Source organism: Acomys russatus, chromosome X (assembly GCF_903995435.1).
Source record: "Acomys russatus chromosome X, mAcoRus1.1, whole genome shotgun sequence".
In the NCBI taxonomy this organism is placed as follows: domain Eukaryota; kingdom Metazoa; phylum Chordata; class Mammalia; order Rodentia; family Muridae; genus Acomys; species Acomys russatus.
The window spans coordinates 27,426,494-27,450,781 of NC_067169.1; the positions used below are offsets into that span (position 1 = coordinate 27,426,494).

Below are 24,288 nucleotides of genomic sequence, written 5' to 3' on the forward strand. Positions count from 1 at the left end.
GCTCCTTATTATCAAGTCTTTTGTTCAAAAACCATATCTTCCTGCAGGTGAGAGAGAGAGAGAGAGAGAGAGAGAGAGAGAGAGAGAGAGAGAGAGAGAGAGAGAGAGAGAGAGAGAGAGAGAGAGAGAAAGCTAATCAATCAAGAAGAAAAAGTCTGTCCAGCCATGCAGCACTTCATGCTCTGTGAGCAACAGATGTTGACACTTTAGAAATGTTTGGGGTGATTGCAATTTTTAACCCCCAAAGGGCTTAATCTGTTGGAGCCCAGAGCAAAGAGCATGTGTAAGAACTATCAGTCTGTCTGTCCCTTCACCACTCCAACCTTGGGCCATTCTATTTCATTTTACTTGCTGGGACAGCATTAGATAAGCCCTGGAAATGCAGCATTTCCCATCAAGATTCTACCCTCATTTTTAAAGTTCCTAAAAATACCACGGAATTCGAATGTGAAAGCTGGGCTTTTGGAGAGCTGTAGTGATCTCTGTAAGATAGATGACTCTGCCCATCCCTGAATATGTAAACCACCCTTAGGGCTTACACCATAAGTCAGGAACACTCTGGAGTGTGCAGAACCAAATCTCCATCTAATTAGCTTTTATACCCTTATTAGTAAAATATATTTTGAGCACATACAACTACAAATATATATTAATTTAAAATTTTAGTTACTGTTATATATATAACAATTATATATTATATATAAAAAATTTAATTATGTATATAATTGTTATTTTCTTTTTTTTTAATTGTTATTTTCTACATGCCTGCCTGCATGTTTGTTTTTGTATCACATGTGTGCCTTGTGCCTATGGAGGTCTGATGAAGGCAGTGGATCCTCTAGAAATAGAGTTAGAAATAGTTAGGAGCCACCATCTATGTGCTGAGAGTTGAACCTGGGTCCTCTAGAAGACTATCCAGTACTCTTAACCACAGACACATCTCTCCAGCCCATTTATATTAGTTACATACATAAGTAATGCCATGAATATATTGAGGATTCTAAAGCATATGCTTAAAATGTATTGAAATGAGGTATTTTAAAGATGAAATGAATAACTTTTAACACCTCATCTGATCAGAAAATTTATTGTGTGTATATCATTTTAGCCATATTTTCACCTCAAAAATAAATTGCATATATGACTCCAAAAAAAATAAAATGAGTTTAAGGTGGTAGCATGGACCTGTTATGTCAACAATGGAGAGGATGAGGTGGAGAGCTATTAAATGTGAGGACAGTCTGGGCCTTGGGGGCCCCAGCCTCCCAAGAAACAAGAACAACAAAACAAACCAAGCAAGGTAAAAGAAATGTGAGCTAGGCCGGGCGTGGTGGCGCACGCCTTTAATCCCAGCACTCGGGAGGCAGAGGCAGGCGGATCGCTGTGAGTTCGAGGCCAGCCTGGTCTACAAAGTGAGTCCAGGATGGCCAAGGCTACACAGAGAAACCCTGTCTTGAAAAACCAAAACCAAAAAAAAAAAAAAAAAGAAATGTGAGCTAGACATTTTAATCACTTAAAATCATTTTGGTATCAGTCTTGCATTAAATCATTTAATGTCTTAAATAACATCAAAATGACTGGAGATGATTTTTTTAATCTCTTGCTTCATCACTTCACTGCATAAAAAGTGGAAGTTCTTGTGAGGGCAGCTTAATTCTTTATTCGAGTTGAATCAAATCATTGGAAAAAGAAAAGGAGCCACAAAAAACTACTAAGGGAGAAGTGGACAAAGGGTGGTGCTGGTTTGCTTACTCAGTGGCTGGTTTTCCTTCTCATCTATGCAAAGGATTTTGTTTGTATCCAACTGGAAGCTTCTTTGGTGCCCATCAACTGTTCTCACAAACCAAGTGGAAACTGCTGCCTTTTCCTATATTTAAAAAATGCCTTCACAATCCACTGAAATGCATCACTTGGAAGATTTTTAAGCAGGTTAGAAAAATCCATTACCAAGCTTTCGAAGACTGCAGCTTCTATCTCTTCATATTTGCATAATTTTCAATAAAACAATTAGACAACTGTTACATCCAAACATCTGCTTCCCTACATGCTTAGCACAATCCAAGTGTATGTGAAAAAATAAAATTACTTTCTCACTCATCATTAAAATACCTCTTTATTGTAAGAAGACCACTCTGTAAGTATGTTGTAAGCTGGGAGCCAACAACCTCTATAGGAGGACAATAAATTTCCCTAGCCACTTTACTGGTTTGCTCCAAAAGCAACTACATTGTTGGCACATGAGCTCCCTTAGCCATCTCTGCTACTGCAAGTTTTACTGAATTCTTTCAACAGTGACCATCTCTAAATTTACCCTGGAGGCTTCATGTTGCTGTAGTCAATACTCATAGCTGCACTATTTTTGTAGGGTATTGTAGCATGCATATGTGTGTGCAGGAGCCAGAGTTCAACCTCAGGCACTGCTTCTCAGATGCCATCCATCTTTCTAAATAGATTCATTCACAGACCTGGACTTCAACACATAGGCTCAGCCCCAGTGAGCCTCCTGTAGCTGCTTCCCAAGCACTAGGACTACAAATGTGGGCCATCACATACAGCTGGAGAGTTTTTGTAAGCTTTTCTTGCTTGTTTTTTGAGACAGAGTCTCACTATGTAGCTCTGGCTGTTCTGGAACTCACTATGTAAACCAAGCTTGCCTCAAACTCACAGAGATCTACCTGCCACTGGCTCCTGAGTGCTGAGATTAAAGAAGTGTAGCAATATGCTAGGATATAATATTTTGTTTTCAATTTTAAGTGTGTGTGTGTGTGTGTGTGTGTGTGTGTGTGTGTTGTGCATGCGCATAGTTCCTACAGAGACCAAAAAAGAGTTATGGATTCCCCAGAGTTGGAGGTACAGGTAGTTGTGAGACATCTAATGTAGGTGCTGAGAACCAAACTCAGGTCCTCTATAAAAGCAGTAAGCCCTCTTAACTGCTGAGCAGTCTTTCTAGCCCCATTGAACAATTTTCTGATGTGCATTTTTGGGATCCAAGGTCATCCTGCTTGCATAGCAAGTACTTTATCTTTGGAGCCATCTTCTCAGTTCCCTTGGCTACATTCTTTTCTCTGTTTGGCTAGTATCATACCATTCTAAGAATTGTCATTTTATATCAGACTACAGAGAACATTTTTCCCTCACTTGGTGTTCTTTTATGATACCATATAAAATTTAGAGTTTGTTTTAGTGAATTCTTTAAAAGGGGCTGTTCACATTTCCTTAGTGGGCAGCATTAAATCTATAAATTATTTTGAAATGAACTGGACTTTTCATATTTAGTCTACCCCATTGCAGAGAAGACCTGCTTATTCTAAAGCCTTCTGAAATTTTTCCAACAGAAGTCTTTTCTTTGTGATTTTAAGGTTAATCATGCTGGAATCTCTTGTCTTTTAAGGACTGTGTAAGTCTCTAAGCTTGACGAAACAGCTTTGAATCCTTAAATGCTCCTGACACATTGTGGGAATTGACTGACAGTGGCCTGTGGAATTGATTAGTAAAGGTTAAGTTCGTGTGAACCCACAAGATGCATGTTCATGAAGGTAAAACGCATGAGACACACTGTTATGTGCAGTGAAAACCCATTACGTGCAATTTCTGCTCAAAAAAATTTAATTCATCTCCAGCGGAGAGATTTGGGTTGGTGCCTTTGATTCCCAAGGACTGAGACTTTCCCAGACTTGCTCAGAACTGAGAAGTTGAGTATAGAGACATGTACACAGTAAGAGCGGTGGATCTTAAGGACATGAAAATGGAAGTGCCCCAGTAGTTGCAGCCCCTTACCTTTGGGCAAACAGCAACAAGCATTATATCTAGATACAGAGTAGTTTAGGATGTTTACTAGCAGGAATTCCTGACCCTCCTAGCATATCCCTTCACAGGATGCTCATGTAGTCATATTTTTTTCTAATTTGTGATTTCTCCTTTCTCTCATATAGGGTCTCTTGTTTCTAACCTGGTACATGTACATATTATCATTGCCTTGACTGCTTATGGGCTTGCCATTCAGGTATAATCATGATGAATATTCAAAATGCATGAGAATCTTCTGCCTAGTAAACCTCTATGTCTTCATTTTCCATTGCCCACTCCTGTGATAACCTGTGTGGTCCCTTGAATTTCACCCTTTCTTTACACTCAGTCTGTGGGATTGCTGCCTTCCTAGGCAAAGCACCAAAAGGGTTGTTCTATGTTTCTGCTACTTCACTTCAACCAAATAGTTCATAATGTCAGGGGTTGGGGAAAAGCAAGGCAAGAGTGGTCTACAACCAACTTTTGCTTTGAGCCCTAGCGAAACATCTCCGTCAAGTCAGAAACTGAAATGTATGTGTGTTCTGTTTCAGACCTGACAGAGAGAAATCTCAATGAGGAAAAATAGCAAACAAAATGCTTTCATTGTATTATTTTACCACAACATTACCCTAAGGTTGACTTGATGGAGACCTTGTCCTAGAATCTTCTCTCCCTCGTGATTTTTCTGGTGTAATCTGTCAAGTTTAACAACCCATGCTTTGCTTGCTTTCTCCCTTCCAATTTGCACCCCACCCCAAGTACTGAAGAACTGTTGTTTGTTTAGATTAGTGCTTTTAGTGAAAGCTTCCATATTCAGCCCTTCACAGACTACCTAAAGCCTATCAGGGATATTGAAAGTTCCCAATGAATAGACTTTAGGGACAGTCAAGGGATAGATTCCCTTCTGTGGTTGCCGACTACAATATATTTACTTGTGAAAGATGTGAAGAAAGGGCTCATAGACTCCTTTTGAATGTCATTGAAAGCACTGGCTACTTCTGTGGTTGCCGACAAATATATGTGTGTGTGTGTGTGTGTGTGTGTGTGTGTGTGTGTGTGTGTGTGTGTGAAAGATGTGGAGGATGGTCCATAGACTTCTTTTATTTTTTTTTTTTGATGTTCAAATTTTTTAATTAATTTTATTAATTTATTCATATTACATCTCGATTGTTAGCCCTTACCCTGTTTCCTCCCATTCTTCCCTCCCTCGCACTTCTCCCCTTCTCCCCTCCCCTATGTCTGTGATTGAGGGAGACCTCCTCCCCCTATATAAGCTCTTAGAATACCAAGTCTCTTCTTGGTAACTTGCTATCCTTCCTCTGAGTGCCACCAGGTCTCCCCATCCAGGGGACATGGTCAGAAAAGGGGCACCAGGGTTCGTGTGAGAGTCAGATCTCACTCTCCACTCAATGGTGGAGAATATCCTGTTCGTCAGCTAGGTCTTGGTAGGGGTTCGAAGCTTACTGCCTATATTCTCCTTGGCTGGTGCCTTAGTTTGAGGAGGACGCCAGGATCCAGATCTGCCTGTCATAAAGTTCTTCTTGTAGGTTTCCAGGACCCTGTGGGTCCTACTATTTCCCCATTCTTCCATGCTACTCTCGCCTAAAGTCTCAATAGGATGTCCTCTCCTCTGACCCACTTTCTTGGTAAGTAAAGATTTTCATGGTACGTATCCCTTGGACTAGTGTTTTGATATAAGTGAGTGTATACCGTTTGTCTCTTTTTGCTTCTGGGTGAACTCACTCATTATGATAATTTCTTGATCAATCCATTTCATAGACTTCTTTTAAATGTTATTTAAAACACTGGCTTTAAGATTATATGAGTGAGTTTTTATGCATAAACCCCCCCAATATAGTGTCAGAACATAATCATTACTTAGTATCCGTCATTCAGGTGACTAATCTAGCCTAGGAGCTAGACAGCTCTTCTACCCCTGGTTTTTCATGGAGGCTTAGACTTTGATTTGTTTTCTATGTGTTCATTCTGGAGATACAGAAGCTCGCTAGTGCTTTTCATTATGGAGACAGAATAGCAAGGATACCTGCCCAAACATACAAAGGATTTTCAATTGTCAGACCTGGGTTCATCCATGTGACATTCTTTGGGCAAAGGGATATTAAAGTCAAGGGATAGAAAAATTGCACTAAGTGCCATTGAAAGCAATGGAAAGAAAGGTGGCATCTAGTGGACAAGTCACATCCTGGAGAGTGACATAAGATGAAGTTGGTCTCCCTCACAGGCCAGTGCTCCCACAACAGAGACAGGAACAGGATACAAATGCTGGTGAATGGTGCTCTACTGAAGTCATTACTGAACTTTTTTGGTACTAAAGTCACCTTCTCTGGTTAAACTCAGGCACAGATGCCTATTTATATCCATTTTGGTTCAAGTCTTAACCTCTCAGGTGACCAACCTGCCATCATGTGCCTGGTCAGATACCTTAATGTTCATAACAAAGGTGAAGTTCTAAATTTGGTTCTTCCTTCTATAATCTTCCATGTCAGCACGTTTTCAACAAGAGGATCTTGCTGACTCTAATAAATGTATCAAGTCCAAGAAAAGACTATGAGTTTTCTTCCAATCAACGCAATGTTCTTTTATGATCCTTTTATTGTTGCTGGGGCATTAAGGCTCCAAGCATTCAAACGAAACTCCTTTCTTTTTGTCATGGGGAATCAAGCTGCAGAAGTCCCACAGTCTCTTTAGAAATGAAATCCCCAAGAAACAGCAAGACTGTTCAGTTGGTCCTGACAGGGCATATTTTCCACCTCAGTTATTAGCCCCTATTTCAAGCCATAGATTCCTGATTTACTTGTATGTATTTTCTGGAGGACATCAGGGCAGAGTTGAAGGTTTATGTAGTGCATCCTTGTATTCTTCTAGTCTCAGCACTAAAATTTACTGAAGCATGTTCAAGAGGTGAAAAGATATGGGTTTTAGTTCCTTATAAAAACTCACAACCATCCTCACAAAAAATCTCTCAATTTCAGGTTCCCCCATCTTTTGCTTTACTACTAAGATCAGATTGACATTTCATGGTATGGGAATATCTTAGTGCAGATCTGTCTACTGAAAATTAGAGACTGATAACTTATAGATCATTAATCTGAAAATATAACCTGATGAACAAGAAAATGGTAATACTATCAACAGCTTTTCCTCACTGTACAAGCAAAACAAAGTGGATCAAAAATCTTTCTTAAATACCAAATCCTAAAACTAGCAGCAACCAGAAAATATTCATTTGATTGGGTTTGTAATCAGGTTAGGTGGGAAACAGCAGTGGAGCAAGATGACTCCACATAAGATACTGCTGACACAAAGGAAAACAGTATCTAAGAAACTGAGGCTCTTATTCAAAGAAAAAATGAGCACTTGTCATAGTTCCCATCACCCTGGCTCCCTCCCATCTCTGTACTCCATGGTACATAGTGACCAAGAGATACACCAAGGAATGTTTACTGTATCTTCTTTATTTGTCTGTGTCCCTTGTATAGTATTGCCTTGGGTATTTTAATTCCTATTTGTTTTAATTTTGCCATTGCATTTTATCTGAATGTTTTTAATTGAAGGCCTTAGAGTTTGCCTAGGACTGATGAGGCATTTCACTCAGAGTTAGGCAGCAAATGTTTGAAATGGTAGGTTGATGTCTTAGCTAGTGTTTCTATTCCTGTGATAAGACACCATGATCAAAATCAACTTAGGAGGAAAGATTTTATTTTATCATACACTTTCAGGTCACATTTTATCACCTATGGAAATTATGACAGGAACTCAAGCAGGGCATAAATCTAAAGGCAGAAACTGATGGAAAGAGTGCTTCTTCCTGACTTGTTCCACTTGGCTTGCACAGACTTGCTTTCCATATCACCCAGGACCACTGGACAATGGGTGACACTACCCACAGTAAGATGGACCCTCCAACATCAATCATCAATCAAGAAGATAGATCACAGGTTTTCCCACAGACTAGTCTGATGGGGGTATTTTCTCAATTCAGGTTTTCTCTTGCAAAATGACATGAAAGTAGCCAGTATAGTTGGTTTTCAGATTTTACAATCAAATGCTTTCATCATGTCTGAAATTCATTCCCAATGATCTTTAGAGATAAAAATGGAAACTATTATTTTCTGAGCACTTACTATATGCCCAACATTTTTAAGTGCTTTACATTTCTTGTTTGCTTTGCACAACTCTTTTATGAGATTGTTATAATTACTGTCATTGTTTTCAAAATGATGCATGAAGTAAGGAAGCAAATCATATGGCTGGGACTCAGAAGGATTAGAACCCAAAGCCAAGGCATCTGGCTTCAAAGTCTTACTACAAACAACCATGCTGGGTGTGTGTGTGTGTGTGTGTGTGTGTGTGTGTGTGTGTGTGTGTGTGTGTGTGTGTGTATCTTAGAACTAAGCACCAGTCTCCTGAGCAAACAGAAATGAGACATGTCTCCCATAGTGTAGGTGCATCAGGACATGTACACATGTTCCATTTCTGTGAAGAGAAGGTATGTGCAGGAGCAAAGTTCCAGAGTAAAAAGCTCACCCTTGATCCATCAGAATAGCTTCCAACAGCATTAAAAGCCCCCAAATCCCTGCCATCTCTGCCATACTCACCCCAGTGTGAGCCATTACAATCTGTCAGAAGGGATACCATGGGTCATGAGTGCTCTTGTCTCATGGGCTCTCCTTTCTGCTGTCAACACAGTAGCAGAATACATTGTTAACATTCAACCTTTCTATTGGCTTCCTGGTTGAGTGAGAGCAAAAGACCAAGTAGACACATGCATCTGAGCCATCTCTGTAGGATCTCTACCATCGTTCCTTTACTACACCAATCACTGATTCAAACCTGCAGCCTACCTCTCACTGACCTCTAGATGTTGCTAGGCATGTTTTCTTCCCATGAGGCATATTGCCCTTCCAGACAGTTGTGCTTCATGTTTCCTGTGTCCTGAGTGCACCTCCTCCAGATGTTACAGTGGCCCCTGGTAAAATGTTTTGCAGCACCCTCACTCATCAGCTGTCTGCCCACCCTCTTCTTGTAGATTCTCTCATCATTAACCATAACCTTGTGAAAACATTTTATTTTTGTCTGCTTTCTTTCCTTTTGTATTCCTACAATGGAGAACCCAGTGGGCATTTAATAAGTTTACTAAATGAATAAAATAGTTTATTACAAAGTTGTCTTGAAGAATTAAGCAAACTAACATATGGTAGTATGGAATGTTAAATAACTGCTATGCTATTAAATTATAATAATATGAGACTAGCTGAATGATGAATTAAAACTTTAAATACTGTTATTTTATTGTTTCCTAGAAAAAGGCTAATAATGCTTCACACATTTAAAATATTCTAATTTAATTGCCAATGGCTACTATAAGAGATACCAACCAAATCATTTTGTGCCCTCTTTTCCTCTTGTCTCCAGCACACACTGTCATGGCCTCTTTCCTGTATTCAGTTCTTTTCCTGTCATTGCGTTTGAAAAGAGCTTGTGAAGAAGGTCAAATAGCTTCCATCACAGTAAGGTCTTCAAGAGTTAGATCACATAACAGATGAGCCCTTAGCATAAAGCCTGCAACACATTTTATTCTCTTTCTCCTAGTGTTCCATGTCTCAAGCAGTTACATTCTGTTTAAAGGGGGTTTTAAAATTGCATTTTCCTAGCACTGAAATATATTTAAGGGGCAGATCCCAGAGGGCTTTTGCTGATCTTCCCTAGCTCTTATTAATTGCCCTGAAAAACATCATGCTTCCTCCTTCCCTGGCTTTCTTTATTACACTTGGACAGTATATTGTCCAGACAGTGTATAGAACAGCAGTATCCAAGGTATTTTAAAATGATGTTCCTTTGCTAATTAAAAAAGAATATTTTAAGTTGAATTGATAGCTGGGGAGATGGCTCAGTGGATAAAGGTACTTGCTACCAAGCTTGACAACCTGAGTTCAATCCCAGGACCCACATGTTAGGAAGAGAAAACCAACTCTTGCAAGTTGTCTTCTGACCTCCACGTGTATAGTATATATAGTATGATGTACACATACACACACACACACACACACATACACACACACACACACACACATACACACACACACATACACACACACACATACACACACATACACAAACACACATACACACACACACATACACACACACACACACACACACACACACACACACATACACAAGCAAGCGAGGGAATAATTCAATGAATGTAAAATAACATTAGTTGAATTAAGCTCATGTCAATCACTTAAGTCGTCAATTATTTAAGTCATCTGAACTAACATTTCTTGAAGGAGATTGTTAGCACTCCACTAAGACTCTTCCTCAAAAGAAGCTTTCTTGAATAATGATAACATGATAATCTTTTTCAATATTGAATCATTTCATTTATTTATTACATCCCAATTGTAGTTTCCTATCCCACCTCTCCTCCCACTTCCCCCCACACCTCCCCCCACCCTAGGCCTCTCCTTTTTCCCAATTCCAACCTCTCCAAAAGAGGCAGACCTCCCAGGGATACCCATCAAACATGGTATATCAAGTTGCAGTAAAACTAGAGGCACCCCTCTCATATTAACGCTGGACAGGGCAACCCAGTTGGAGGAAAGTGTCCCAAAGGCAGGCAACAGAGTCAGAGACAGCTCATGCTCCCATTGTTAGGGGTCTCAGGAGAACATCATTCTAACACAACTGTAACATATGTGCAGAGGGCCTAGGTCAGTGCTATGTTTTACAAAGAAATAACTTTTCCTCCCTGCTGTGGGCCAGACACAGTTCTAGGTACCTGAGATATATCAATGAATATAATTAAGTTTAGAAGACTAGGTCTGTAGCTCAATGGCACAGCAGCTGCCTAGCATGCATGAGGTCCCAGATTCCACCCCCAGCTCTACACACAGGATGACTAAGTATTTTTTTTTTCCTTAAATATCGTACATTTTGTCATGGAGAGCAAAGCAGTAAAAACAACTATTAAAACAGATGTCCTCTGTAGTACAAATGTAGGTAAGTAGTGCCATGGTGGAGAGAGAACAGAAAAGGGTAAAGAGGTTTAGTGATATGGGGGAACCAGAAAAACCATATTAAAATAGTGTTCCAAGGGGGCCTTTTATATGCTGGTAATATGTGAATGGAAATTTAACAGAGGAAAGGGTGATTCCTTCTGTAAGACAAGCATTCTACATTGGATGACTAGTCACTGCAAAGCCCTAACTTGGGTATTACAGAATTCCCAAGGAGCAATATATAGACTATGAAAGATGACCATGAGTCTCTCTAGATCTTTCCTACTCTCTACCAGGGACAATAGGCTTCCAACTAGAAAGCACATGATTTCAAGGCCAACGCTTAACAAACCCCACATTGATGTCTCTTTTTCTCTTGTCTGTATTTTTTCTACAGTCACATGACACAGGCAATCCCATTTGATGACCCTCGGTTTGACAGCTGCCAAATCATTCCCCCAGCTCCACGGAAAGTGGAGATGAGGAGAGACCCCGTGCTGGGCTTCGGTTTCGTGGCAGGGAGTGAAAAGCCAGTGGTTGTTCGCTCAGTGACACCAGGTAAGGATCCAACCTCATTCTTTGGTCTTTCATAAGACTACCTGCCACACCTGGTCAGAACAAGAGTGCTATGGAGACTAAGTAACACGTTCCTATCCCCTAATAGTTTGCCAAAAAAGAGAGAAATGATCCATTAAAATGGGCTTTACTTTCCATATTTATGTATGTATGCCTGTACATATGTATTGGGGTATTTTGAAGACAGAGTTTTGCTATGTTGCCCTGTTCACTTGGTACCTGTAACCCCACCTAGCCTAAAGCTCATGGCAGTGTTACTAACTCAGCCCCACACATGCTGAGATTATAGTCCTACATCTCCATGCCTGATTTTGAACTGCCAAATCCATCATAATCCTTGGGCCAAGGAAAACAGTGATAATATCACTGTTAATTGTGGTACCATTTCTGGATGGAGAAATGCAAACAATGATAGGCAGACAGTGCAATGTATATAAGTACCTGATGGAAAACATAGTATAGTATTCAGGTTATAGTATACTTTAGTCATGGGGCACTTGAACGGTTTTTAGAAGTATACACATCCTTTCCTTCACACTAGAGACAGGCAATTTCTGTGCCCCATTGTTGTTGGCACGGGTCAAGTAAATAACTTTGGCCTATAACAAGTTGGTAAATATGCTCAAAGCAATAGGTTGGGATGCATGTGTATAGTTGAACTCTGTCATGGCTGTAAGAAGGGATGTTTTCCCAGAAAGGCTGCTATTTCTTCAGCCCCAACTCCGGGATAAACTCCTGGGGCAGCAGCCAGCTAGCCTGAAGCTTAAAACTCAGTCTAGCCCAGCCCAATCTATAATTTGAATCAGATGTGATCAGCTAAGCCAGGCCTTAATCATCCTAACAATCCACAAGTGGGAGAAGAAACAATTATTCGAATGATCTATTTATTCTCAACAGATGCTAACTGGAATGTGTCACATCTCTTAAATTCTACAATATGACAGTAGACTATACCTCAGTTACTCATGTGAAGATACACTTTCAACCCAGTAGGCTGACTTTACTCTTCCAGGAACAAGTGCTTTCAGTTATTCATTTATTATGTACATTTACGTCTTTATCATAATGAACAAAGAGCACTTATCTCCTCTGTCATTGCTCTGAAGATTTTGCAAATCAGTAACAGAACTCAATATCAAAGCCCTATATATAGTAAGACAGATTCTGGGGGCTAGGGAAACGGCTCAGTGAGTAAAATACATTCCACACAAGCAAGAGGAGCTGAGTTCAGATTCCCCGATAGCCATTTGAAAGCTTGCATGTAAAGCAAAGCATGGTGGCACAATCTATAACTCTAGCTGTGCAGTAGTAATGGAGTGGATGCCAAGGGCTCATTGGCCAGCTAATGGATATGCAGACGTGTTCAGTGAGTGACCCTGTCTTATAGAGTCAGGTAGACAATGATGAAGAAAGCACTAGGCATCAACCTCTGACTTCCACATGTATACAAAAACATACACATGCACACATACCTACAATACATATATACACACTATACATATTCACAAAAAACTTTAAAAGTGTCATTTAAGAGGGGGACGTAATCCCCCTCAGGAACAGTCATAGGGGAGGGGAATAATGGGAAAATGGGGGGGGGAGGAATGGGAGGATACAAGGGATGGGATAAACATTGAGATGTAACAAGAATAAATTAATTTAAAAAAATCTTAAAAAAAAAAAAAAAGAGCAAGCACAGATTCTGCCATGATTCTACCCAAATTTGAGTCTTGTCTCTGGTCCTTATTAAACATTGTAATATCCACGTTCAGGCCCTACTGTTTTATTGGATGTAGCTTTTCTGTTATCCATGTTCTGGGGATTTTCACAGCATCTAATTTAAGAAGCTATGGGGAGGTACACAGAGATCCTCCTATAACTTCTCAATTATTGCTACTGAATTCTCAAGTGGCCTTTTAGTCAGACCATGATGGGAAACAGAAGTTGACTAGTGAAGTGATATAGATTTTTCAAGTTGAGTAAAGTTTTAATTTTCAATTCTTTTGACATAGCCTGCTTGAGTCAAGTGCCACAAATACAGCTGAGTACTTTAACTGGGGCTGAGAAGAGTGTTTTATTCTGAGCTGTCCCACCATACAACTCCTTAATTTGTTCTTAGAGCTTTGTATGCATTAGATGGAATCTTATTTTGAGACTGAATGCTGAGTTTGAAATCACTGAGGATTGCATTTTCCAAATATGAGGGCTTCTTTTTACGTTTTATAATATAGATACACACACACACACACAAACTCACATACTTTGGTAGTATAGAAAAGAAAGCTGAAGGAACTCTTGAACTCCTACTTCTGGGAGACATTTGCATAGATGAGGTGAGCATACAGCACAGAAGAATTCTGTATGCACACAAGCAGACATTGAAAACATTGGGAAGAGCTCTGTGTCCTGAACTCTTCATAGCTTCAGAGGCACTATAACACCTACTGTCAAACATTTTTGAGGAGAATAGAAAAGAAGTGAAAACAGAGGTCAAAGAATCCTTCTTCTGGTTATTTTTGTGAGTGAAAATGTTGGCCAAATAAATTGTCTATCATAAAAGGGACTCTACTCAAGTCCCAGGTGATTTGTGACGTGACCAGATTTTCTATAGGACACAACACAGTCATCAGAGCAAAGGACATAAAATAATTCTCTGAAGGAGGCCATTATTTCCTGTTTTGGAAGGATTGGTATGTTGCCTCTTCTAGAGTTCTTTATTCAAGCTAACCAAGAATATTCCCATTAGATATAATGGCATAAATCAGCTGAATGTAGTAAATCATGTCACTACTACCAGAATGCATGGGGATAATTTAAGAGGATAACTGTTAAATCCAAGACCACCCTGAGCTACATAGTGAGTTCCATGACAGTTTGAGATATGTAGCAAGACATGGTCTCTTCAAACAAACAGATAAAACTGACAGGTGAAAGCTAAGAAAATGTCCCATTGTTTGAGAGTAGTGTTCTCACCAAAACAGTTCATATCCACCCTTCAAACAGCTTCCCTTAAATTGTTTCTGTGTTTAACTAGCATTTGATTTGGAGCCATTTGCTTGACTGAATAGGTGTGGCTGTTAGCACATAATCCGACAGCTGGAATAGGTTTCTCAAGTGCTCTTTCTGAATTCCTTATGGACAAACACTAATTCTCGGTTCTCAGATCTACAAAACAAATGTTTTCTATCACTTATGTGGATGCTTGTTAAAGTTTCATATTTTCTCACTTGCCAGAAGTACAAATTGATGGCATAGTTTGAGTGGCACATATGTCAAGTGAGCTTATTAGAAAGACACTATTCTAAACTGTACCTACCACCCAGTGCTGCGTCTCTGGAAATATGGTGAAAATTACATAGTACCACATAGCACCATGTCAGTATTTGGGAAGTAGCTGCACCCAGCTGCAAATGTAAGAATAATTCCAATAGTTTAATCATTTGAGTAATTGCTCAAGCTTTTAAAATATATACACTTGTGTGTTTCACACAGACGTGGCTTTAGGTCTTGTTTTGTGAGAACAAGTTCAGAAGAGAAGTCAGCCTCTCTGAACTTGCATGCATTTGATCTAATCACACCCTCATGCCTATTCTGTTTGCTTGTTTTATGTTTTTTGAGACAGAGTTTCTCTGTGTAGGCTTGGCTCTCCTGGACTTGCTTTGTAGACCAGGCTGGCCTCAAACTCACCGAGATCTGCCTGCTTCTACCTCCCTAAGTGCTGGATTAAAGGCGTGTGCCCAGCTCATGTCTATTATTTTACTGCTCAGCTCAGTTCTCTCATTTTGTGCCAGGAATCATAGAAATATTTAGGAAGGTTACCAAGTAAAGCATATTGTATAACCCAGGGCATCCTACTTGTCCAAGAAACGTTGGTTTCCTACTCCCTCCTTAGGAATATAATGAAAAAAGTGAAACACCCTTTGACATCTAGGACTGTCAAGCCATCACAGCTGGTTCTAGCTATTGAATTGATCATAAACAATTTGACCAAATGTCAACAACAGACAATGACATTACCCATGATAGATCAGGGCGTGTGAGCATAGACACAAACATCAAAGCACACTTGAAGTTACATATTTGATCAATCACATCCCTCTGTTAGCTGACATAGGGGCAAATTCATTTTTAAAAACTTAAATAACAGCTAGGTCTCTTTCATTATATATATATATATATATATATATATATATATATATATATATATATATATATATATATAATAAAATATATTTTATATAATGAAATAAATAACTCTGCATGTTTGCCTGCATGCCTATCTGTATACTACTTGTGTGTCTGGTGGCCTTGAAGGAGATCAGAAGAGAGTATTGGATCCCCTGGGACTGAAGTTACTGACAACTGTGTGTAAGCCTCCTCATGGCTACTGGGAACTGAACCAGGGTCCCCTGAAAAGCAGCCAGTGCTCTGAACCACTGAGTCATCTTCCCAGCCCCACTGCTCTTTCATTTAACCTCCTTAGCAATCAATTAGATGTTTATGATGAGACTCCTCCCACTTCCAATTAGCACCAAATCTACAGAAGATGCCCCCACTTCCTTAAACCTGTCCCAAGCATAGTTAACACACATATAAATCTGATAAGAAGTCTTTTCTAACACCCTAAGGTTGCATGTGCTGTCTCTATACTTGAAAGAAACAAATGCATGCAGTTTTCCTCAAATCTAGCCATCCCTGGGTTGTTGCAGAAGTGTACAGGTGAAGATAAAACTTGACTCCCTTCTGTTCCTGCCTCAAGGGTAGCTAGACAGATGGCTTAGATGTTAAAATCACTTTGTCCTGTTGCAGATGTCCTGAATTTGATCCCCAGCACCCAGATGGCAGTTCACATCTGTTTGTAACTCCAGTTCTAGGGCATCTAACTCCCTCTTCTGGCCTGGTGCACAAATGAACATACAAACAGAACACTCACATAAAATAAAACGAATGGGGGAATATGTGGCAAGCACTGATTGCCTAGTATCAGTCCTGCTGATGACGTTTCAAGAAACCATGATGCCTGAGTACCACTCCCAGAGATCTTGACAAGTCAGAGTTCATTCTGGTCCTCAGATGGTCCCAAAGAACACCCTGCTTTTGTTGAATGCATCATTTGCTCATAATCAGTCATGATGATGAGAAGGACTTTCAGGTGGGTGGCCAAAGGAATTCTCACTTGTGTGTTTTGCCCTCCTCTGTCTCCAGGTGGCCCCTCAGAAGGCAAGCTGATCCCAGGAGATCAGATTGTAATGATTAATGATGAGCCAGTCAGCGCTGCACCAAGAGAGCGGGTCATCGACCTGGTCAGGTAGGCGACATACTCATTCACCTGTTCCTCATTATGCCATTTCACAAAGGGTGATGCACAGTTCTTAGGCCTTATCTGTCAACAAAAGAACTTCCTGTGGGCCAGTACAGGACAGAATCATGAGACTGCACATTCATGTTACAAAAATGTCAGTCATGCTAATCTCTAATAAAAGAAACAAAAACCAGGTTCATACTTTTAGTGATTCCTATCTCCATTACTATAAGCAAAGGTTGCATTTCATTTCCTTCCAGAATTGCTAACACATTGATTTTTCTGTAATCAGGGAGATTAAAATGCAAGGGCTAAATATAGCATAAAGTGATGAATAATTATATATATATATAATTACATCGATTCACAAACATAAAATTCACTGATTTTTCTCATACTTATCTGAGGGATTCACTTTGAATCATCAACTGAAACAAAAGCATAATTAGGTCAAAGCCAAGATGTGATTTGTTTATTAGTTTAATTTTATTGTGGACACAGATTGCTAAGTGATATTTTAAATTGGGCAACAGAGAGCACATTTTATATGACTTCTCAAATACTGATCAAGAATCTGCTTTAAAACCCATTGAGTTATACTTTCTCAGGAACTGAAGGGCAAAAGAAATCTTTGGAATTTATTCATGTAAAGCAAGACCAGTTACACAAACAGATCCTATACAGTGGTGTCAAAGGATAAAGACGTGTGATGGTGCGATATTTGTCTATTATAAACTGATGCCTCCAAGGAGGATTAAAGTGAAAGCTATCACAACACTTTAAACTGAGGAAGAGATATTCTATCATGTATGCTCACTCAGAACAAAAAGCACATGTGCATTTTGGAAAACTATTAAGTATTTTAGGACTCTTCAGAGGAGCCCTTCTTTTTCAAACTTGGTTTCTACTTTACAAAGATTTCAGGGATGATTGTGTGACATTGGAAGAATTTGGAGATGGATATGCAAAAGAAGGAGTGGTCATTTTAGAGTGACCAATCATCCCAGTCCTACCATAAGCCAAAAAAATGTCCATGTGCTAAGGAAATTCTGTCAGCCTCCAAAGAGTTGGTTATTGCCATCATCTGGATAATTATGTTCTCCTCAGATCCAAATTCATACGTTGCAGCCTAATATCTATTGGGGGTAGCTTTAGGAGGTGAGGCCTTTGGGAAAGTGATTAAATCGTGAGTATATATGTATAAATGCAAAATATAATGCCCACATCAAAGGTAGTTTATTCTGGAGCCAAGTATAAGTGATCATGGCCAAGAAAGTAGATTTATATTACCTCGAATTCCATGTTTCAACATGAAGACAGTTTCATGAAGTTTGTGTAGTAATAGAACAAATAAATTCATAAATCAACATGAGTACATTGATGGAGAGTTCAAACAGGCAGGTTATAGCAAAGCAAGAAACCTCTATTAATGGCCTCAGATGCTGTCTGATGACACTCATAGCTTTTAGTTGGTGGAAGCTAGTGCTCTACTAAGTTAAGACATTCCACAGACTTGTTGTGTGTTAGGTCTGACATAGGGATAGACAAGAAATGGCTATTTAGGGGGTGAAAGATAAATGAAGGTAAGTTGTTATTTGGCTCTAGATCTGTAAAATCCAAACCTATCCACAGTCATTAATGTTCAAATTAGACTTGCAGGAAGTCCAGCTAGGACATCGTCCCTGGAAATTTCCTTCACATGGACCATTATAAAAGTTTGTCCATGCTACTTCTACCAGCTAATGATGACAAAAGGTACTGACTTTGAGGCTAGAGATTGTGAACCTGCTGATACCTTCCTATTAGGCTTCTGGGGCCACAGACCTGTGAGCAATAAACTTCTGTTATTTATAAATTACTCAGTCTAAAATATTTTTACAATAGCCCCCTAAAGACTAAGTCATTCTACATTAGTCTGTGCAATCCTGAGGGAGAAGTCATACTGGGACTCATGGGGCATCCAGATCTCCAAAGAACATTCTTCCATGGAAACAAAGTATTGACAAGGACTGGAGACTGTGGTGTTTAAGGTAGTCCTCCTCCTCCTCCTCCTTCCCCTGCCCTTCCTTCTCTTCTTCTTCTTCTTCTTCTTCTTCTTCTTCTTCTTCTTCTTCTTCTTCTTCTTCTTCTTCTTCTTCTTCTTCTTCTTCATTTTTTTGAGTCAGGGTTTCTCTGTGTAGACTTGGCTGTCCTAGACTTACTTTGTAGACCAGGATGGCCTCGAACTCACAGCAATCCTCCTGCTTCTGCCTCCAGAGTGCTGGAATTAAAGGCGTGCACCACCTGAAGGGTCTAAAACACCTCATTTAGTAACCTACTGCCACACCTTTCCACACATTCCAACTGTACCATGGCTTTGCTAGCAGGACAGCATCCTAAGTCAGAAGTAGGAAAAACATTCCCAAGTTCCCCTGTTCCTCATTTCCCCCGCCAGCCATTATTCTGTGTATGTATTGAGCAATTTCAATTCACCGAGACAAGTTTATTTTTCTACTATCATTGTCTACAGTTGTGTGCTGCTAAATCCTCCTTTCCTGGCCATTAATAGTATCTGGGGCAGAACCCACAAACACTCTTACCTGAGAATGACCAGTTTGAAGCTTCAACATTATGTCATTTAAGCTCCATCCTCTCTTCTTTCTAGAGACAAGCCAAACACAATCTGATAAACTGAAGAGTAAGGAGTTGTATTTGTGTCTACTAAACCACATCTGCCACTCTCTTTTTTAAAACACCATACATGTTCTAATATAGATTGAAATGGCCCCTCCAGATAGAATGCATATATGCTTGTTTACTTGGCCATGGCACGGTTAATGGAGGGTAGGAACTTTAGGATGTGGGTTCTCTTTTTAGTTGCTCTTTTTTTTTTAGATAGGCTTTCTCTGTGTAGCCTGGGCTGTCCTGGACTTGCTTTGTAGACCAGGCTGGCTGGCCTGGAACTCACAGCGATCCACCTGCCTCTGCCTCCAGAGTGCTGGGATTAAAGGCATTAGTTACTCTTCTTAATACTGTAACCAAATACTCAACAAGAAGGAGCTCTAAGAGAGGTTTATTTTGGCTTATGGTTTGAGATGATATGATGAGGAATCTCTGGTGGTGCTAGAGGTGTGTTCATCAGGAAGCAGACAGAGGTATGACTGTGGGAGTTCAGTTGGCTGTCTCCTTTTTCCATTTTATCCATTGCAGGACTCTAGCTCATTAGATCAATCCACTCACATTCCATCTAGTCTCTCCTCTCTCAGTTAAATCCCTATGAAAACACAGGAAAACTATGCCTCACTACTACCCTAGGCCAGTGATTCCCAACCTTCCTAATGCTATGACCCTTTAATACAGTTCCTCGCGTAGTGGTGACCTTCACCCATACAATTATTTTCATACCTACTCCATAACTGTAATTTTGCTACTGATACACAGGAGATCTGATAGGTGACTTCTGTGAAAGGATTGTTTAGTCCCCAAGGGCTGTAGCCCACAGTTTGATAACCACTGCCCTAGATATTTCCTCAACTTGAAAGCCTGGTAGAAAAAAATATCCATCACTGTAGGCATTCCCTTGGATGGAATATTAGTACGCTCACTTCTCTATTTGCTTTCCAGCTACTCTGACCCCACAACACTATGCATTCATATCACAAGTCCTATGTTACCACAATCTCAATTCAACAAGGGTGTTCAATCATGGGCTCCCGAAACTATGAGCCAAAATACATATTTCCCTCTCTAAGTTGTCTTTCTTAGACATCTTGATATAAAAATAGGAACCTGACAGCTGGGCGTGGTGGCGCACGCCTTTAATCCCAGCACTCGGGAGGCAGAGGCAGGCGGATCACTGTGAGTTCGAGGCCAGCCTGGTCTACAAAGCGAGTCCAGGACAGCCAAGGCTACATAGAGAAACCCTGTCTCGAAAAACAAAAACAACAACAACAACAAAAAATAGGAACCTGAGTATCAAAATGAGATATTTCAGATACATAAAAACCTCCTTTTCCCCTTTGGCAGTCCTGGCCCCTCTGAAATGAAGTTCAAGCAGGAAAATAAGACAATAGAAGTCTTTCTATTTTACCACCCGTGGTAGGATCATCTCTGTGAGCTGTGGTGCTCTTCTGACTACTATTCATTTCTGACCTTCCTCTCCATTGCCCATACCTACATGCTTCCTATGCTGTGAAACTCAGATATGAAGGTTTTATTGGTAAAAGGTAGGGGTACTGATTGGCCATCCTACTGCATGGTGCCATCCTTTGGAGATCTGAATTCAGTTCTCTCTCTCTCTCTCTCTCTCTCTCTCTCTCTCTCTCTCTCTCTCTCTCTCTCTCTCTCTCTCTCAAAATTCTGCAAATATTTGAATAGCAACTATTGAAGAGAAACCTCAGAAAACAATTTTTCACTCATTTATGAGATATTTGTATGGCATGCTTATGCTTTATATAATAAATGAACCCAGGTAAAGGTAATGTAGTGATCAATGAAGCAAACCCCAGCCTATTAGTACACTTGCAATCTAGAGTACGATGAGCAATGACTTTAATTAAAGTTGTTTATTAAGACAGACAAGCCCCCACATTGAATACATAAAAGAGAAGTCATTTGAAAGGAATTCCTCTAGTGGTTGAAAGCCAGAAAGTCTAAATACAATTGAAACAGTAAACATGTGATCCTAAAACATGCTGCCTTTTAATCACCAGACAATACATTTATTTTTATAAAAGTAATGGGACACTTTATTTTAGCTAACTAAATTCAAGTACAATGATACAGTGCTAGTCTATACCTTCAAACTCATTAAACCCCACATTTGAAGCAGTGTATTTCCCAATAATAAAAGTGTTCGTGCATTACAAAAGTTTCATGTGCCTTCCCATAAGTTTAGTCATCCATCTGCCATAATGTGTACTGACCTAAAAGTTAAGCTCTTAAAAAAATAATCTTCCTTTTACTGGGCTCCTCGGCCTGTACGTGGTTTAATGTCTGTATCTTACACAAGATAAATTCCCCTTCTGTTTAATAAAATATCCCATTTTCTTAGCCACTAAGGAAATTCAGAAAAACACTCATCATTTTAATAACACTATAAAATTCATCCCTTAAATATTGGCATCTATTTGCTTGTCTAAGTGGTTTAGTCTTGTTTTGTTCTCTGCACCCCCCCCCCCAATGCAGCACTTACTTATGAATCATCTGAAGTTTGGGGTTTTTTTATTATTTGTTTGTTTTTCAGATAAATTTCTTTCTTTACATATCATTTTCATTATCATTTGGCTACTCCATTATATACATTTATTATTTTTCCAAAGAAAATGAAAGTTTCTTAGAGACCAATTTACTGCTATAGTATCCACATTTCTTTTTTTCCATGTCATCTCAAGAAGTGCTATAATTGCTGCACTGAAATTAGATGAGTGCCATTTATTTTATAGTTTTCTAAGCTGTTAACACTAACTTATACTTTATAGTCATTGAGGAGACATATCTTTGAAGAATTCATGCCCTTTACAAATTACCATATCCTTTCTTTAAAAAGTACCACCCAGGGGTCATTGACCTTTTACAATTAAAAACAACTTAAAAACATCTACATTTCATTTTTAAACAGTACATACTATAATGGCTTATAGAAGTATTATGACTCATGTCTCATTCTTCCAAGGAAGGCCAAGCCAATTAAATTTATTGAACTTCAACAGTTATTAAGCGCTGACTATGTACATCATGTAAAGCACTGAGCATATATATATATATATATAAAGAAGGCATGTCCACTGCCCTTCGAGTGGAGACTTAAAATTGATTGGATTGTATTATGACTGTGCAAAAAAAGTAGAAATGTTCTGTGGAGACGATAGAGGGTTAGACTGAGGAGTGGGGTTCTGGAGGTGAAAAGTAGCCATCAACATTGAATGGAAGGAAAAGTCTATGCGTGGATAAACAGTTGTAAAATGGCTTCCCTTTGTTCCTGCAAACCTCAACCCTTTCCAATGAGTACTTTCTTTTCCAAGCTGCAAATATGGTCACATTTATTACCTATGATGCTGTCCTGAAACAAAACCTCAAAATTTGTCTCTCAAGGGAGTGATGTCAAACTACTACTATCTCATCTCACATATGATACACTAGTTTTCTTGGATTAGATATATATTTTAGTGCCCAGAGAATGTCATAGATGTCTTTCTTCACCCCGGAAAAACTACTCAAAGTTTCTTCATAAATGGAATATTATTTCATGATTCTGGAAAGCAGTTCCAGTTTTAAAGCCTAAGCATCACTCTTACAAAATACTTTCCCCATTTTTTACCCTTCTAGAGTACCAGAAGGTAACAATGAAAAGCAGTGCAGTCCTAGCCTCTTCTCTCTAACACAGCCATAGAAGAGGAGAAATGCCAGTTTCACAATAAGAAACAAAATCTGAAATAGGGGACTTATCCCAGCTTCTTCCAGGCTCTGAGAGAAGGCAGATAATGGTTGCTTCATCTGCTTTCTTTCATTTGATATGTTGATTATTCTTGCTGGTCTATAGCTATGAGCATTTAGCTACAGAAAGCACTTAGGTCTCTAAGACATTCACTTCTTCTAAACTATTACTCCAGGATTGAAAATAAATCCCAAGGGCAGCAGGGTTAATTTAATAAGAAAATAACTTGAATGAAAATAAGAATAATGAGTTTTTTAACCAGTTATTAGCAAGGCGGCTAATATTTTTTAAGAGGTCTTCTGATGATTTTCCATCAACAGTGGTCGTCCACAAACACAAGCACTTTTATGGGGGCTTTGGAATATGGATAGGGTTTGTAAAACTATGGCACAGCTCAGTAGTGATGAGAAATAATTTTTAAAAATAGATGTAATCATGTGTAGAGCTACTGATCCAGAAACACTCATGCTTTGCTATGGACTTTGCTAGAGTTTTGTCTACCTGGTCTGGTTGGTCATGGTTCTTCCACTAGCACCATCTTTCAAGGGACTTAGAAGGAGTTATGTCTATACATGCTTTGGGCAAAACCTGTTGACCTCAGTCCATGAAGAGAACTCTAATGTGATCCAAGACTTATCTTCAGCCACTCTTGGGCAATCTGGGAACAGTTATGACTACACAGAGACCTTCAGGAGAAGACAGGTCAGTGTAGACCTTGAGAAGTAAGCCTGATGAACTGTGTCCCATAGATCCTCTCACTATTCCTAACTGTGGTCCAGGAGAATCCCTGCTAACCCAGTGTCCTACTAAGTCACATGTCTTTCTATGCCTCAAGAAGCTGAGCTGAGGATCTTGATCTTAGCTGTGAACTAAAAGGTAGTCCTGTGACACAATTCCTGATACTCTCATCATGGTTTGAGAGTCATTTCTTCTTCTTTGAGGACCTGTAGTATGTATGATCGATCTTGTAAGAACCATCCCATGAACCTGATAGAATACCTCATATATGGCCCATCATCTGGAAACTCAGCTATGGGTGTCAAAGTTTTCTAAACCCCAGTCCAACTGACAGAGATCCTAAGGACAAGAAGTTATCCCTGGGTCTAAACAGGACCCACACTGTCTAAATACCTTGATAATCAGACTGCCGTGGATCACACTGTAGATCCTGAAGCAGTCAAATGATG

The 24,288-nt window shown here is 39.5% G+C and overlaps 1 protein-coding gene across 9 annotated transcripts in view; it reads left to right on the top strand.

The window, feature by feature from the left end:
- The window catches only part of Frmpd4 (FERM and PDZ domain containing 4), a 922,813-nt gene that overhangs the window by 774,590 nt on the left and 123,935 nt on the right, over window positions 1–24,288 (top strand). For all 9 annotated transcript variants that reach the window (XM_051141492.1, XM_051141490.1, XM_051141499.1 and 6 more), the window contains 2 exons: window positions 11,209–11,369; window positions 16,590–16,692. In XM_051141492.1, the coding sequence (XP_050997449.1) occupies window positions 11,209–11,369; window positions 16,590–16,692 (264 nt within the window). The remainder of the gene's footprint in view (window positions 1–11,208; window positions 11,370–16,589; window positions 16,693–24,288) is intronic.